Genomic DNA, 16591 nt, shown 5'->3' on the forward strand with positions numbered 1-16591 from the left:
TTTTGTGCAAAAGTGTATAAAAAAATTCCAAGAGATTCCTCAACACTTATATGCATATGCTCAATATCGATAAAGCCATTGTGGAGTAAAGCGTCTTTCAATAAAATGAATGTTTGTGCATCCATTCGCATAATGTTCATCATTGTTTCTGGATGGCCAGTTAATAGGCTGAAGATGTAATCATCACCTTTGAATGGACACGTTCGCTGCGGTCGGCGAGTACTTGAGGCGTTGATTTGGTCATGCATGCAAGCAATCATCAAAAAATCCATAAAATCATCAGTAACCTTATCCTCGTCAGATGAGATCTCCATTGAATTATTTTCTCTGTCGGATGACATATGGTTTTGTCTACATCACAGTAAAACCATAATTATAAAATATATCATTAATGTTGTAACACATACCATTAATGGTGAAATAGAATTAAAAAGGAAGTATATGAATAGTCGGTCGTAGTTATTTTTCAGTGTACACTAAAATTCATAGAAGGACAAAATTTATTTAATACGTGCTCATATTGTCATAACACAACATAATAGATAAGAAAACATAAATTACTTAAAAGTTCAAAAAAAAAAAAAAACATACGAAGATAGGAAAGGGAAGAGGATATCATGGAAGGAAAAAGAAAAAAAAAACCAAGTAAGGAATAATGAAATCATTTTTTAGTTCAGACAGGGAGATTTGATAATGCAATCAATGAAGGGCTTCTGACTTCACTGCAAAGCGAGGATCATGGGTAGGCGCAAATGGGTAGGAGTGCGCATAAAAAACCTTCGCCATTCCTTATCCTTGAACAGTGTCAGTGCCTTAATGTACTGCACTGGTGGTATGTCCCCAAGCTCTAGTAATGCATCTTGACATGCATCAAGAGAGTAATCATCACCACCTGCACTTACAGCCTCTGTCTCATTTTCTCATGCACATGAATGTCCTGTTTTTGCTTGTACATAGGATGTGAAAGCTGCGCACACATCATCAAACCCACTTGACCGTGACTTTTTAGAACGACCACTGTCAGTCTGGCTGGTTGTAGGGCCCCTCTTGTGACTTTTGCCCTTTGCTGGATCCATGTACTCATCCCCAAATAAGTCAACAGGAATTGCCTCAGCAGCGTTACTCCCACCAACATTACTCCCACCAACATCAAGGTTCCAAAATTTATTTAACATGTCATCTTCTTCTTCTGAGTCAAGGGCTCCTTGTGTGGATGCATGAGATAAGGCCCCTGTGGCACAACAATTTTCAACAATTTCTGCCATTTCTTGAAAATATTCAAATCCTTTTGTCCTAAACTTCTTCACATTTCTGTTGGCCTACAACAAATACAAATAAAGAATTAAGCACTGTATGTATCATGAAATCTTTAAATTAAAATTATTTAATAGTACAGATTAATGAACAACCTTATCCCAAAATTCATCAGGTGCAACAACAGTGCCTACAATTGGATCCCATCCCAGACCAGTCTGTGCCTGGAGTCGCTTAAATGTCTGATAATCAGCTTTCAATCGCTGATATTTTTGGCGCACCTGTGTTGCTGTATACCGAAGTCCATACAGATTGTGCAACTGATTTGCATAATGATTCCAATGCCTAATTGTCCACGAAGTAGTACGGCCAGTTGTTTGATTTTTTCTAACCTCATCTCTCAACATATTTATTAATTTTGTTTCACTTCTGGCCGTCCACATTTTTGTTTCTTGGTTGTCATCAGAATTATTTTCATCCATCTATAAACATACAAATGAAATTTAAACTAGTCTGGGGTAGATATACATGACAAACAGATCATAATAGAGCAAAATGATTTCAAAGAGAACACCGATAAAAAAAAAACAGATGATATTATTTGAAGGAAAAAAATAGCGTAACAGATTACTTCAATTTAAATAGCAGAAATATAACCACAACTAATAAAAAAAAATCAGGTAAAAAAATCAGGTAACATTATCTTTGAATGGTAGGATAAAACCAGTAAAAAAGATGTAAGGAAAATAGGACGGGTAGAAAATGAAGTAGGAAAAAAACCAGTAAATAAACCAGTGAATGTAGTTGGAAAAGGGATGGGTAGGTCGACCGGCCGGTCGACCGGCCGGATGACCCCGGGGACGACCGGCCGGGTGTCCAGGTACACCGACTCAAGTTGTTTACAAGTTCTTTTCTTGCAGAAGGTTCAAACAGCTCACAATTGAAAACAACAACCGATCTGAAATGAGAAATAGGCGTCCACAAATTATGAGAAACCATTTGGGAACTGATTTTAACTTCTCAAAAATTATTTATATATAACAGATTCAGATCGATTTAGCAGCTTACTGCTATTCTTCTTCGCAAAAGGTGAAACAGTTCAGGAAAATAGAAAACATCTTAAAATAAAAAAAATAGTCCCTTACAATTCTCAGAAAATATTTGAGAACTGATTTCGACTCGTATAAAATCGTTTGTAGTTGAAGGATATATTTACCAGATTAGTGGGAATTGAATAATTATCGCCGGTGATGGAATGTGTATACTGACTTAATGTAGCACTGTTTCTTCGTCGGATTCGACAATAAATTTCATAAATTTGACCTGAAAGAAAAATAAAATAAAATTAGGGATGAATTTTTCAAATCATTTTCGTATAACAAAATATGTAAATAAATTTGTGAGTTCTTTTACGTCGCAGTCATCGTTGTCTCAATTGCCCGTAATAAGAATCTTCCATAACGCACAAATCGTAAGGAACTCGATTTGTGAAAGATGATACCAGTATAGAGCGGGTTGGGTGGATTCATTATTTATAAAATCAGTCTTCTCTGTGAAGCCCACCCGTGATGAATCTGAAGTACCCGTGATGAATCTGAAGTATCTGAAGTACTGATGTTTGATAGAGAAGCCTACCCGTGATCAATATAAAGGACTGATGTTTGATACAGAGATGAGCTTCACGTGAATATTTCGGAGACGATGGAATATTTCAGAGACGATGGAGACGATATAGAAGGACATGGAAGAATGCACAAGCGTTGAAAGTAAAGATACAACCTGCCAAACAGGTTTTCATACTATAATTTGAATTCACACGCGGAAATGTATTTTGAGTGTTCTATCCAAACGTGAAGCGCGAGTTTACATGTTGAAAACTAATTTGAAAATACAACCAAACAGACCCCTAGTTTTTTGACACAAGTGGCCGGCCAACCACTAAGGGGACAACCGTAAACTAATTTGTGGCCTGCCATCCCCTGGGTAGTCCGGCCTGGTCAGGCTCAGAAAACTGTTGGTTTTTGTCCAAAAAAAGGTGCAAGGTTTGTAAGCTTTTGAGGCTCAAGATCAAGGCTTTTTGCTAAGGAAATCGAGCATTGGACAAGCGTAAAAATTCATTATTGGGTGATTAATCTGTGGTGCCTATGTCTTAAGACGGTTAAAAATGGGGTGTCTACAGTTGCCTCTCTTTGATAGAGCTCGAAGTCATGCAATGACGTGAGTGAATGTCAAAGCCCAGAGACGACCCATTTTGACAAGGCCGTAAGACTTGGGCAAACAATCAAGACATAAATTAAATTGGTTGAACCCAAAAGGGTTACTCCGTATCCCTTTGCAAAAAATCAAACCAGCGTAGTTCAGGAACAAGATGCAAATGATATGCACAAAGAATGTAGTTGAAAGCTGGACTTACACGCTTCGCGAAGCCGATTTTTTTGAAAATTCATGATCATGCAAAACAATGCACTGACAAGATAACAACATATGTAACAATCAAAATAGGTCCAGCCAAATAAGTGGCAGTCAATTCCAAACACGTTTCACATGAACGGAGGAAAAACACACTTTAATCACATTGAACATATGAGAAGAGAAAGAGAAAAACCGTTCAGGGTCATACTTCTGAAAATGTGAGATGATGAAATGTGATAATGCGATAGATGCAACAAGTATGATGATTGTATGATAGAATCGTGTGATAGATGCACAATGCAGTGATATTGTGCAATAGATGCACAGTGTATCATCATGCGATAGATACACAATGCAGTATGGTTGTGCGATAGATGCACAAAGTGGTACAATGGTACGATAGATGCATGATGGAGTATGGCTGTGCAATAGATGCACGGAGTGGTAGATCATGCGATAGATGCACGATGGAGTATGGGTGTGCAATAGATGCACAGAGTGGTACGATCGTGCGATAGATGCACGATGGAGTATGGGTGTGCAATAGATGCATAGAGTGGTACGATTGTGCGATAGATGCACGATGGAGTATGGGTGTGCTATAGATGCACGGAGTGGTACAATGCTTAGGAAGTGCAAAAACCAATAAAGTGGCGCTTTAGAAAGCACCGTATATGAGTACGACACAAGGCAACGTAATTGAAAATTAGTACGATGACAACACATGTTCTATGAAACCTAAGATGTAATGCAATTTCTGTGCAAACAAGATAGGTAGATAAGTTATGATGCAATGCGCACATGCAATATAAAAGGTATGTGAGAATGTACATTCTATGCAAAAGATATGTGAATCGAAAAGACGGACAAAAGCGATGTTCGCCAACGACCTCCAACTTACCACTCGAAGGTTCTACAAAATGCTCAAAAAGGATACAACTTGCTCATTTTTTTAACTCGGGGCACATTCATGCACCAGAGACACAACGGGATTCAGAACGATATAACCAGAACATAAGTTCAAGATCTCCGGAAATTGAATCCACTTCAAGTACCTCAATCCTTCTTCCCAGACCCAAAACAGGACCTCCCATACACTGATTGGGCAAGAGGGAAACAAAAAATAGCTCGAGACCACAAATGGGGCTTGCCGGCCACTAATGAGTGTACAGCCCCGACCACCAAGTGTACGACCGTACACTTGTGGCAATTCGGGGGCAGGTTCGTCCTTTTGCCTCGGGTTTTCTTTAAAACATCACCCCACCTCATTTGGCACACACCCACACCACCGAAAACACTCTTCCACTCTCTAGGTGTTTTTTCTCTATAAATTTGTGCTTTGTACACGTTTTCTAACACCCCACGCAAACTTTATTCGTAAAACAATTTTGGTCCTTTACACTTTGAATCGATCAGATTTTGTTTTCATTGATTTTTTATTTTATTTTATTTAAGTTTTCATCACTTTGAGCTTATTTCCCCCGGGTTTTTCTTGAGTTTTGTAAACTTTCCAAGCTTTTGACCTTTTTTCCCATTTTCTCTTTTCTAGGGTTGACTTTTTCAAGTTTTTTTCTTTTTTTTTTCTCATTTTCTCCATTTTTCACCCACTTTCCAAATGGCAGACGATGTCGCACATGACGGTGCACCTCCCGAGGTACCTATACTTCCACTTATTACCACGGTAGAGGAGCCACCACTTGTCGAGGCCGGCGGGGCGGCGGAGGATATTGGCACTGATTTTGAGGCCGAGGCAGAGGCAGTCTTTCCACCAGGGCCTGGGCCCAAGCTGTTGCCATTGAGATTGAGGCCATTTGATCTGGCCATTTACCATCCACAGACGCATGCAATGGCCCCCGGCGACATGATGCAGTTTGATCATTTGTCAGTGATGTGCCAGAGGATGTTTTGATAAGGGAGTAGACCTCCCACCTTTCTCACAGTGTTACCGAGGTACAAACTCTGCTCTTACTCAATTTCATCTGAATGTTTCAATAGTTCATACCTTTCATTACTGTCTTTCATCACTGTCTTTCATTTGACTCATTCTTTCTTTGTTACAGGATGACTCTCGCTCATGTAGAGGATATGAGATGGTGATGGCTAGGGACTGATATCACAAGCTACCTGTTCAGGTCCGCAATCTTGTCGATAAGGAAGGCTTTGGTTTATTCTGCACTGGGCTTTTACGCCACATGGCCAGCCGGGCCTTACTCAGAGATTTGGTGGAGAGGTGGTGGGACATCACCAACTTTTTCCACTTCTCTTCCACCGGGGAGATGACGATGACTCCCTATAAGTTCTGTATGATCACAGGCCTAAGAGTAGGGGGTGATCCGATCCCGTTTGACATGAAAATGGGCCAGTGGGAGGCAGCCTGAATCTACCTACTTGGAGTGAGCCTGCATTTATATAGGCTAGCTATGGTCAGATACAACTGGTTTCTCGAGCACTTCTGTAGGAGTGAGTTCGAGACTCAAGAGGAGGTAGGGCAGTACCCTCGGGGCTTCTTGATATACCTTCTCGATACCACCTTGTTTGCAAATAGGTGGAATACCGCGAGCTTGTATCTATTGAGCACCCTTGTGACCTTGCCCCAGTTCCAGTTTTATAACTGGAGTGGCGCTAGCCTTGCCACACTCTATGGCTACAAAAGCTCCAGTTCCGCATGAAGAGGAACAAAGTCGGAGGCTATTGGAGAGCCTGGGAGGTACACACTGCACTTTCAATTTCTGTTTTCTTCTTATGCTTTTCGCTTTGCATTTTCTGCTCTCGTATCTGCCCATGCATTGTGCTTTTTACTTTGCACTTTCCGCTTAACACTGGTCACACACTGTCGTTTCTGCTAAGCACTTTCTGTTTCACATATCTATTCACACATATTGATTCACAACTGGTCTCTCCTTGTAGCTCTGGGCTTATGCTTATTTCCCAGTCCTTGCCCCAGTGCCAGTAGAGAAGGTAGCACCGATCGTGCCCTACGTACGGCGATATGATGATCGGTACCAGCGCTTATGTCATGATGACATGACATTCACTTACTTTCGCTGATATTTCGACACGGTGGTGGCCCGTGACGTAATTCGAAACCCACAGTCATTTCTTATGTATTTCCATTACTACTGTTTTGATCCATACTTTGTTAACTGACAGCAACTAATAACTTGTAAAATTTCTATTTATAGATCACATGGCAGCCATGGGTGATGATGCCGGCCAGAGTCAGAGACCAGTACGCTGGGGCTTGGGTTACCTCTCGGTACCGGATCTTGCTAGAGGGCCCATTCTGCCGGGCTTAGTTTTTGGGTGAGCGTTTCATACACCAGACCATGGGCCTACCTGCCCCAGTCTTTCTTGCTTTACCTCTAGTATCGATGAGGTCAGCCGATAGCCTCCCAGTTGAGGCTATTATTCAGTTTATGGAAGGGCAGGATGCGGACTACTTCCGGCGAGACAGAGACTACACAGCCTTCATCAAGACTCACCTTATGCCACTCCTAGCTGGAGTTCGTGTCGGCAATGCTGCAAGTGTCCTCTCTGCTGAGGAAACTGTCTAGGAGGCCGAGGCCAATGTCAGAGAGGCCCCTCTCGTTGTATATGCAAACGGTTGGCCAATGATCCCTACCATGATTTCTTGCGGGCGGCTGAGCAGGACGAACTATCAGATCTTGATAGAGCCACTAGCGGCGGAGCATGGGTATGTTAGAGCCCCAGGCGCACCTCAGGTATGGACCACACTTGACAACTTGTATCTCGCATTTTCCCTTTCAGCTACTGATTATTCAACTTCACTTATAGGTGCCCACAGAGTACATACAGAGCCTCCTTCAGCTGGTTGCTTCTTTAGTTCACATGGTGTAGAGGAGGGAGATGCTGCTCACTCTGCACGGTATCTAAGTATATTTCCCTCCCTCTTATGCATTGCATTGTTTTTCACACTGTATTGGTCTGCTATACTCTCACGTGGTACGCGATACTTATACTGTAAACTGACATGCATTCTAGCACTGCCTCACAATGCACTGATGTGCTACACCTATGCTGAATCTTCCTTTTGTAACATACATACTGTGTCTAACACTCTGATATTTGCTTTTCAAGTTCCACCTACACCGAGGGTACCAATGGCAGCGGCAGTACCGGCAGCGGCAGTACCAGCACTGGCGGCACCTCCTTCAGCGGCAGAGATGAGAGGCAGGCAAGCCCCAGCATGCACCCGAGATGAGTGTCGAGGTCGAGTCGAGGTAAGGGCAGAGGTGCTCAGGGTTGAAGCAACAAGTCCGAGGAGAACTCCCCTTCCTCAGAGCTAGTTTTGAATGGGGATGATACTAAGACCAGCGATACTGAGGAGGCGGTGAGCCGACGCTCTGAGTCGTTTGAGAGCGAGGATGATGACACTGGCTCGGGGTCAGGGAGTGAGGAGGGCGCCGAGGCCAGCTTTGCATCAGAGAGTGGAGATAGCGATGCCAGCTCTGGGTCGAAGTCCAATTCTAATAGTGGCATTGACGAAGACAGTGCCCCTGAGTTCCCTCCGAGGAATAAAACGATGAGGGCCTCTCGAGCTTGATGTGATTGGCGCAGATTTTTGTATTTTTTGCTTAGTTTCTTTATTTTGGTAGCTTAGCACATGTATAGCTTCAGATAGGTCTTTACTTTTGTTTTTGAAAAGACTTGTACTCCCTCTTTTGTAAAAACTATGAACGGGGTAAAAACTATGCAGTTTATAAAAAGAAATTTATTTTTGCATCATGAGCACCACACTTGCATGAAAATGAAAATGGAATTGAATGTGAAACTGAAACTGCTTGTATTTGAACAATGTTCTCAACTGGGTAATGAGCCAACGACTGACTAAGATACAAAATACAACTCGATAAATGAAAAACAAAGTAAAATCATCTTAACACAACTATTTACACTTGCTAAAACAAAAGACCCAAAAAAAGACCTCAACACACAACACCTAGAACTGGAACACACTACCCACCTACCAAACCACCAGTAGTGGACAGTCAGCTACTAAAAGGGGACGGCCGGCCAGTTGTGGTGACCCATTAGCAGGTTTATAGCTAGCATCCACTAACAAACTTATCTTCTACAAAAGGTCTCCCTTCGCAAATTCTTCAACAGAACCTCATTTTTGCTGTTGTTTCTTCCACAAATGGAGATATTCCTTGCTGAGAAGCTTAAAGACTGGATAGCCACTTTGAACGGCATGAAAAAGGTAAATTTCTAAGGTTTCGGCATAAATGCACTTTTTCTGTTGAGCCGTACCTCACTTTGTTTCTTGTTCCTTCATGCCACAATCCAATGTTGGGACCTAATTACACATGTATTTCGCTCCAGGGCATAGAAAATGTGTCTGACTTGAAGAATTTCAAGCACTGATAGAGTCTTGGCGCGATGAGGAGATTATGCGTCAGCCTTGTTTTGGCCATGCCCAGGCTTTGGGACAGATGTGTGGGCTCACTTTGCACGAAGCTCAGTCTTTGGCTCACAACGAAGAGCTAGATATACCCGACTGGATTCATCGATTTTCTGACATCGGCGATAGAGGTGACCTCATCTAGTGAGGTTATCGGCAACATGCCCTCTGTTTATGTATGCTCATACACTTTCTTCTTGCCCCTAGTTATGGCGAAGCCAACATTCAGCTAATCGAAGGGCCCAATACCTAAAAGAGGGTAAGAGTTGCATTAGTCTGGCCCTGGTCGAAACTCTAATGGGTCTAGATGCTTTTCATAGGCGAGAGACTACTCAGTTTGCAGGGAGTCCACTGCTTCTCTAGGTTTTGTTTCCCACCCTTTCTTATATATAGCTCTCACATCACTCAGCACTCACGCTCTCTTTTTCCACTCTAAGCCATTTTCTTTACTTTTCTTTCAACGTACATCTCTCTATTCTTTAATCTCTCTGATTCGTCATCCCTTCCCAGGTATGGCTAATGGATAAATTGAAAGTGGTGGATCCTTGCCCATTGTATTTAGCTAGAGCTTACTTTTTCTACCAGCGGCAGGTGGATTTTCCTGCAGAGGGATAATGGTGCGACTGGATGTACAACAGATCTGCAGCTGACATCAACTGGCATTGCCCCTGGCTTCATTTGATCGAGATGAGCTACATCATGTCCCGACAACCGGGTATATAGTTGATTGGCCTCACGCACTGTGTGTTCTACTTCCTCTTCTAGTTCAGGCACTAGTTTGGGCATGATCAAACCCGTATAGAGGGGGGTAGAATACCCAACTTCATTTCCAGTTCGTGTTGTGCACCTGACTCGGTACCTCACTGCTTGGAGGATGAGAGAACTTCTGGCCCTTGTCCCTAGCTTCAGTTACACCCTTTCTGGCAAGTGCTTGGCTTGGCTTGAAGACAAGGCACAGGTTGAGCCAACTTTGGCTGTTGAGACTTCCGCAAACACGAGTAGAGGACTTAGAACCACATGACGTATCTATGCTCCTAGTTTATTGCTTGGACCTTTCTTTTCAAGTTTTATGATGTAAAAATGACTTTGATTTAAATCAGAGAGTTGGAGAATGTACTTGTGTTGAAATAAATGGAATTAAATTTGTGAGCACTAAAAATTTTCCTTTTGGCCCCAAAATGGTCTAAGTTGTAAAAGGTAAAATTTGAGGAAAATTAACTTTTATTAAAACTTTTCAAAATTGTTTTCGAAAATGATCACTGCCTGACACACTTGGAATCAGCCCTCAAGATGTACAACCCTGAATCAGAAGATCACAATTGCCCATAACTGCATTCACCACCGCTGCTCTATCTAACCACTGACCCTTCTACCAAAATGAAGGTCACACAATCGATCACAAACGATGGACAAAGATGGCTCGATCAGACAAATGGATAAGGTAGTTGAGTTGGAGATGGTTATGGCCGTACTTCAGGATGAAATTGCCTATCTATCCCAAATATGGGAATCAGGCCTTACATAGTTCGGTTCAGGTTCACTTGAGTATTAACTCTCTCATTTTGTGCTGTAACTTTTGCCAAAGTCGCCCTTTAGGGTTTTCAATCTTGCCAGCTCATTTTTTCTTTATTTCTAATTTTTCATGCTCTAACTTTTGCCTAGATCACCCTTCCGGGTTTTCGGCCTGGCGAGCCTCTCAAGGATAGTATTTCTTCACCTTGTCCATATTGATCGGCTGTGAAAACTCCAGGCTATCTAGGTCCATGAGAATAATCGCCCCTTCTGACTAGATAGATCGGATGATGTAAGGACCAGTCTAATTGGGTTGGAACTTGACCCTAGGGTTATGGATAGGAGCCTGGTTGTCTTTCAGTACCATGTCTCACTCCTTGAGATTCCTGGACTTAACTTTCTTGTTAAAAGCCCTAGCAATTCAACATTGGTAACCCTGGATGTGATACAATGCCCTCAACCTCTTTTCCTCAAACAGCATCAACTCATCAAACCTGCACAGCTACCAGTTCGCCTCTGCTATCTGACTCGGCCATAATTCGCAGCGACGGTACTTCAATTTTGATTAGCTGAACGACTTTCATCCTGTACACCAGAGAGTAGGGAGTTGCCCTTGTGGATATCCAAATCAACGTTCTGTATCCCCATAGAGCAAACGGTAGTTTATCTGGCCAATCGTTGTAGGTCTCAACCATCTTCCGCAGGATGTTCTTAACGTTTTTGTTGGCGGCCTCAATAGCTCCATTGGTCTGTGGTCTATATATTGATGACTAGTGAAAAACCACATTATATTTCTCAAATAGATCCACCACCTCTTTCTTGAAGTGTAAGCTGTTATCTGATATGATCTCGTTCAGAACTCCATACCGACAGATGATGTTATTTTTGACGAACTTGGCTACAGGCGATGCTTTCAACACAACAGCATAGGATTGAGCTTCCACCCACTTTGTAAAGTAGTCAATCGCCACCAGGATGAACTCATGCCCATTTGATCCCTTTGGTGAGACTGCACTGATGACGTCGATCCCCCAAACTGAGAATGGCCATGGTGAAGTCATGTTGTAAAGCTTTTTATGGCGGGATGTTCATACGATTGGCATGGATTTGGCATTTGTGGAATCGCCGTACAAAACCAATACAATCTTCCTCCATGGTTGACCAGTAATAAGCTTGTCTAAGGATCTTCCGGGCTAGTATCCCACCATTCATGTGCACCTCGCACTCTCCTCCGTGGATAGCCTCCATAAGACGCTTCGATTCCTCTTCCTCCACACATAGCTTATGCATTCCCAGATGACCCCTTTTATACAACTTATTTTCGTAGATGATAAATTAGATACCAGACACCGTATTCTCCTTTTGTCCTTAGCATTTGCCCCTGGTGGATATGTCTCATTTTCCGGAAACTTCTAAATATCGTAATACCTGGGGTTTTTGTCTTGAACTTCATCTATTGCGGCAATGGTCTCATAGGCCGATGTTTATTTCTGTTCGATAATAATTGGACGCATCTTCACTCCCAACGGGATGTTTATCATAGAAGATAGAGTTTCCAAAATATCAGCAAACCTGTTGTTCTCTCTCAGTAGAAGCGTAAATGTCAATTTTTCAAACCTCAAAATCAAAATATCCAGGGCCTGATGGTAAACCTTCATTTTCTCCTCTTTGACTTTCCAGTCTCCGTTTGCTTGAGAAACAACCAAGTTCGAGTCTCTGATAACATCCAACCTTATTGCCCCTAGTTTTAGGGCAACGTCTAAACCAGCAATACACGTTGGACACTTTGAATCGGAGTTTGAAGGCTAAAGGTATATGGGAATCATCGGGTGCTATCAGCAACACATCTATCCCATAACCGTACTAATTAGACACTCTGTCAAAGTACATCGTCCATGTTTCTTCTTCCACTTGCAGAATATCTTCATCTGGGAATAGGTATTCCACTTTCTCATCTCCTTCTACTGGGTGATCTTCTAGGAATTCCGCTATAGCTCTCCCTTTAATAGATTTGTGCGTGACATATTTGAGATCAAATTTAGAGAAAAGAAGCAACAAATGAGCTAGTGTACCCGTAAGTGCTGGTTTCTCAAAGAGATATTTGATGGGATCTATTCTTGAAACCAGAATTATGGAGTGAGCTAACAAGTAGTTCCTCAAGTTCTTGGTAGGCTAAACAAGCTTTCTTTAAGGGAGTGTAGCGAGTCTCATAGTCCAACATCTTCTTGCTTAAGTAATAGATGCCATTCTCCACTCTATCTTCAGATTCTTGAGCTAACATGCACTCCATGGTCAACTCGGTTATCAACAGATACAAAATCAAATGCTTTCTCGACTCTGGCAGTGATAACACAGGCGAATTTTGGAGTTACTGCTTGACCTGCTCAAAGGCAAACTGACATTGATCGTCCCATCGAAACTTCTTTCCTTTCTTCAGGAGACCAAATATTGGTTCACAAGTCAAGGTTAATTTGGAAATAAACCGTCTTATGAATTTCACTTTACCAAGAAAGCCGCACACCTCATTTTCAGTCCTTGGTGGTGGCATTTCTAAGATGGCCTTGATTTTGGAAGGATCTACTTTAATTCCCCTATGTGTGATCAGAAATCCCAGCATTTTCCCTGCCATCACCTCAAAAGTGCATTTCTGTGGGTTTAACCTCAATTTGTATTCCTTGATCCGTTGAAAGAATTTTTCCAGTGTAGTGTAGTGGCCTTATCGTTCTTTAGATTTGACAATCATATCGTCCACATACACCTCAACCTCTTTGTGGATCATGTCATGCAAAATGGTGGTCGCAGCCTTTTGATAGATAGCCCCAGCATTCTTCAACCCAAAGGCATGACTCGGTAGTAGTACATATCCTATGGTGTGGTCAAAGCAGTCTTTTCCTTGTCTTTCGGTGCCATCAGAATCTGATTGTACCCAGAAAACCCATCCATAAAGGAAAGCAAGGCATGGCCAGTAGTAAAGTCCACCAACTCATCTATGTGCGGCAGTGGAAAGTCGTCATTCAGACTAGCATTGTTCAGGTCTTTGAAGTCGATGCAAACCCGAATTCTGCCATCTTTCTTCGGAACTGGGATGATATTGGCCAACCAGGTCGGATACTCGGATACTAACAAGAATCCTGCATCAATCTGCTTGGTGACCTCTTTTTTGATTTTCAATGCCTAACCTAGATGAACTCTGTGCAGCTTCTATTTGACTGGTCGAGCCCCAGGGTTAAGAGGGATTCGGTGTTGTACAATCTCATGGTTGATTCTAGGCATGTCTTCATAGGACCACGCGAAAACATCTTTAAAATCTAACAAAGCGATTAAACGCTCGCGCTCCTCCAAAGACAACATGGACCCGATCTGGACCAAGCACGGATCCTTCTCAATACCCACATTAATGGCAATGATTACATCAATACACGGCTTAGCACGCCTCTCCTCCTCTCGATTAATCAAATTTTTCAAAGCCAAAGGAATTTCTTCCTCTTCGTTTTTATTAAAATTCTGAAAATCTTGGTCAATACAATAAATCAGCGGCACAGAGTAGTACACAGAATCTACATTGTTCTCATTCATAAATTTGGCTCCTCTGTTATAACTAACTCAAAAGCAAAAAAAAGAAGAAGACCTCGATAGGACCTTGGCATTCGGGTTACCATCCCTAGGAATGCTAGACTCAAACTCTTCGGATTGACTTGAATCTGATCCCAACTCCACAGACTCAATGGAATCAGATTCTCGCTCATCACCCGATTCAGAACTAGAAAGAAAGCCTTTCTCTAGCTGTTAAGTAAGACATGTTGCCCTCAATGCATCCAGAATACCACTGGTGGGATCCACACTCAGTTCCTTTCCGATCACAAAGACAGTAATGTTATCCCCCAAGTTCTCTGTGTCGGTCGTGGGATCTGTCAAGAGATCAGTCAGTGTTGCCCCTATGTCAACCTCACTATCGTCTGAGTCATCTCCCGTGCTCTGACTAGCTTTGACGCTTGGTTCAGCCCTTTCCTCATTACTGTCTCGTAGCTGCAAATCAAAGAAGATCTCGAATCCGAGGATGCACTTCTTTGAGGAATTTACCCAAGGCTTAGGAAAGCCACAAAAAAGGAAATCCTTTCCCTCTTGAACAAAACAACCATTCAACGTCCTCTGGATTGGCCTGTGGATGAGCTCATAATGCTCCCCAACTCTCTTGGCTTTGGCTCTGCTCTTCATCTCTTCTCCCTTTCTTATCCACTCCTCCTTGGTGGGTACATAGCCTAGTCCAAAGGCAAGTGGGTTATGTGGCACCTCTGCTGATGTTGTAACACCCTTTCGTCCACTCATTCCAAGCCCCATTCCTGGAATATGTTGCAGCTTGTTCATGAAGTATATGGACAGGGCGCTAACGTACATGTCTTCGTCCGCGGCCAGAATTGTCTGCTCTACCTGAGCTTCCGCTAGAGTGAATCTTGAGAGGAATACATCCTCATCGCCATGGTTGATCTCTAGTACTGGCGTAGTCACCTCTGGAGGCGGATGGATGGATGGGTTCCCAAAAATAGTTGCTACCCTTCTCTCATGAGGATACTTCAAATCTGATGGAGGGTAGAGGAGACAGTCCTCATGTGATGTAACTAAAGCCTCCCTAACAGTAGGTTAAAGGTAGCTGGCACGTCCTGTACATGGAACTCGATCTCTTACTCAGATGGGCCCACCTGGACTCGCATTTTTGCTGTACCCATGACCTCTTTGCTTGTATTGTCATAAGCCCGTATCACCTGGGCTGTGGGGATAAAGTCTGCCGATTTGAGGCCAACTGCATAGGCAGTACGGGAAGGACATACATTAATGGTAGAACCAATATCTACCAACACCATTGGCACCCATTTTTCCCTGCATTCCACAGATATGTATAATGGCTTGTTATGAGCTGAGCCTTTCGGCGACAGCTCTTTGTTAGAGAAAGTGAGCATTGGTTTGGTATCACTTGGAAAGACCAGGCCCACAAGTTGTTTGGGCATAGTATCAATGGACAATTTAGCCTTGTCCATTGTCAAAAAAACCACCTGTCGTTGCACTCGCAAAGCCATAGAGATATCATCTTAGATTTTCTTGAGCTACTTTAGAGCTACCTCCTCTTCTAGTTGTTTGTCCTTCTGTTTCTCGGCCTCCTTGTCCTTTCCCGATGGCTCTACTTGATCCAGGTGTGACGGCTTAAAGTACCGTCCACTTCGGGTAAGATGGTCTATCTCTTCAGTATACCATGTATTATCTAGGATACAGTCCCGCCAGTCTCCATCAGTATGGGCCAGACGCAAATCATTGTCGTCCCACTATTCGCCTTCAGCTGCTGACAATCAATTGTCCAGCTCTACTTGAATCATTTTCACAGCATACTATGGACACCCCATTTTTGACCACCTATAAGACTTGGGCGCCTAAGGTTGATCACTCGATGATGAAAGTTATGCTGTACCAATGTTCGATTTCTTCAGCAAGAAGAGCTTCTAAATCCCAACCTTACACCCCATTTTAACCAAAACTATTTTAGACCTTAAAACCCTCTCTTTTCAAAATATTTTTCCAAATGTTTCTACGATGTTCCAAGGCTCGCATTTTGTTGAAAAAGTCACATTTTTTGGTAAACCGAGTAAGGACAAAGTGGACATAAATGAAAGGGAGGTGAACTCTTTGAAAAATCTTTAAAAACATCTTATTTAGAGGTATGGTGTTGAATGAAATTGGAGGGGAGGGAAGAAAACAAGTTAGAGAGAAAGTTGGGCATTAATCTGTTAGGATAAAAATGAGTAGCCTTCACTAAAATAGGCATATCTATTTGTACACTTAGAATTTAGATGTGAGGCCATGATGATTGGAAAGTAGACTTTTGGGGCTTCAATTTAGACTCAAGAATTACTTGAAACTGAGCCTGGATGAAGGAGATATGCCCAGTTGAAATTAGGCCTGGAAGTAGATTTTTGTTTGGCCGGCCACTATTAGTGGCCTGCT

At 42.5% G+C, this 16591-nt stretch overlaps 1 protein-coding gene across 1 annotated transcript; it reads right to left on the reverse strand.

Moving 5' to 3' along the window:
* Nucleotides 1-488: 488 nt before the first annotated feature.
* LOC145801595 (uncharacterized) lies at nt 489-1772 on the reverse strand. The gene is made up of 2 exons (XM_082893353.1): nt 1410-1772; nt 489-1319 (listed from the first exon to the last, which is right to left on the reverse strand). Exons 1-2 carry the CDS (start codon nt 1734-1736, stop codon nt 921-923), a joined length of 726 nt encoding a protein of 241 aa, XP_082749479.1. The 5' UTR covers nt 1737-1772; the 3' UTR covers nt 489-920.
* Between the last annotated feature and the right edge of the window lie 14819 nt (nt 1773-16591).

The sequence above is a fragment of the Camellia sinensis genome, chromosome 10 (assembly GCF_055761805.1).
Source record: "Camellia sinensis isolate YWXY chromosome 10, ASM5576180v1, whole genome shotgun sequence".
NCBI classification, from domain to species: domain Eukaryota; kingdom Viridiplantae; phylum Streptophyta; class Magnoliopsida; order Ericales; family Theaceae; genus Camellia; species Camellia sinensis.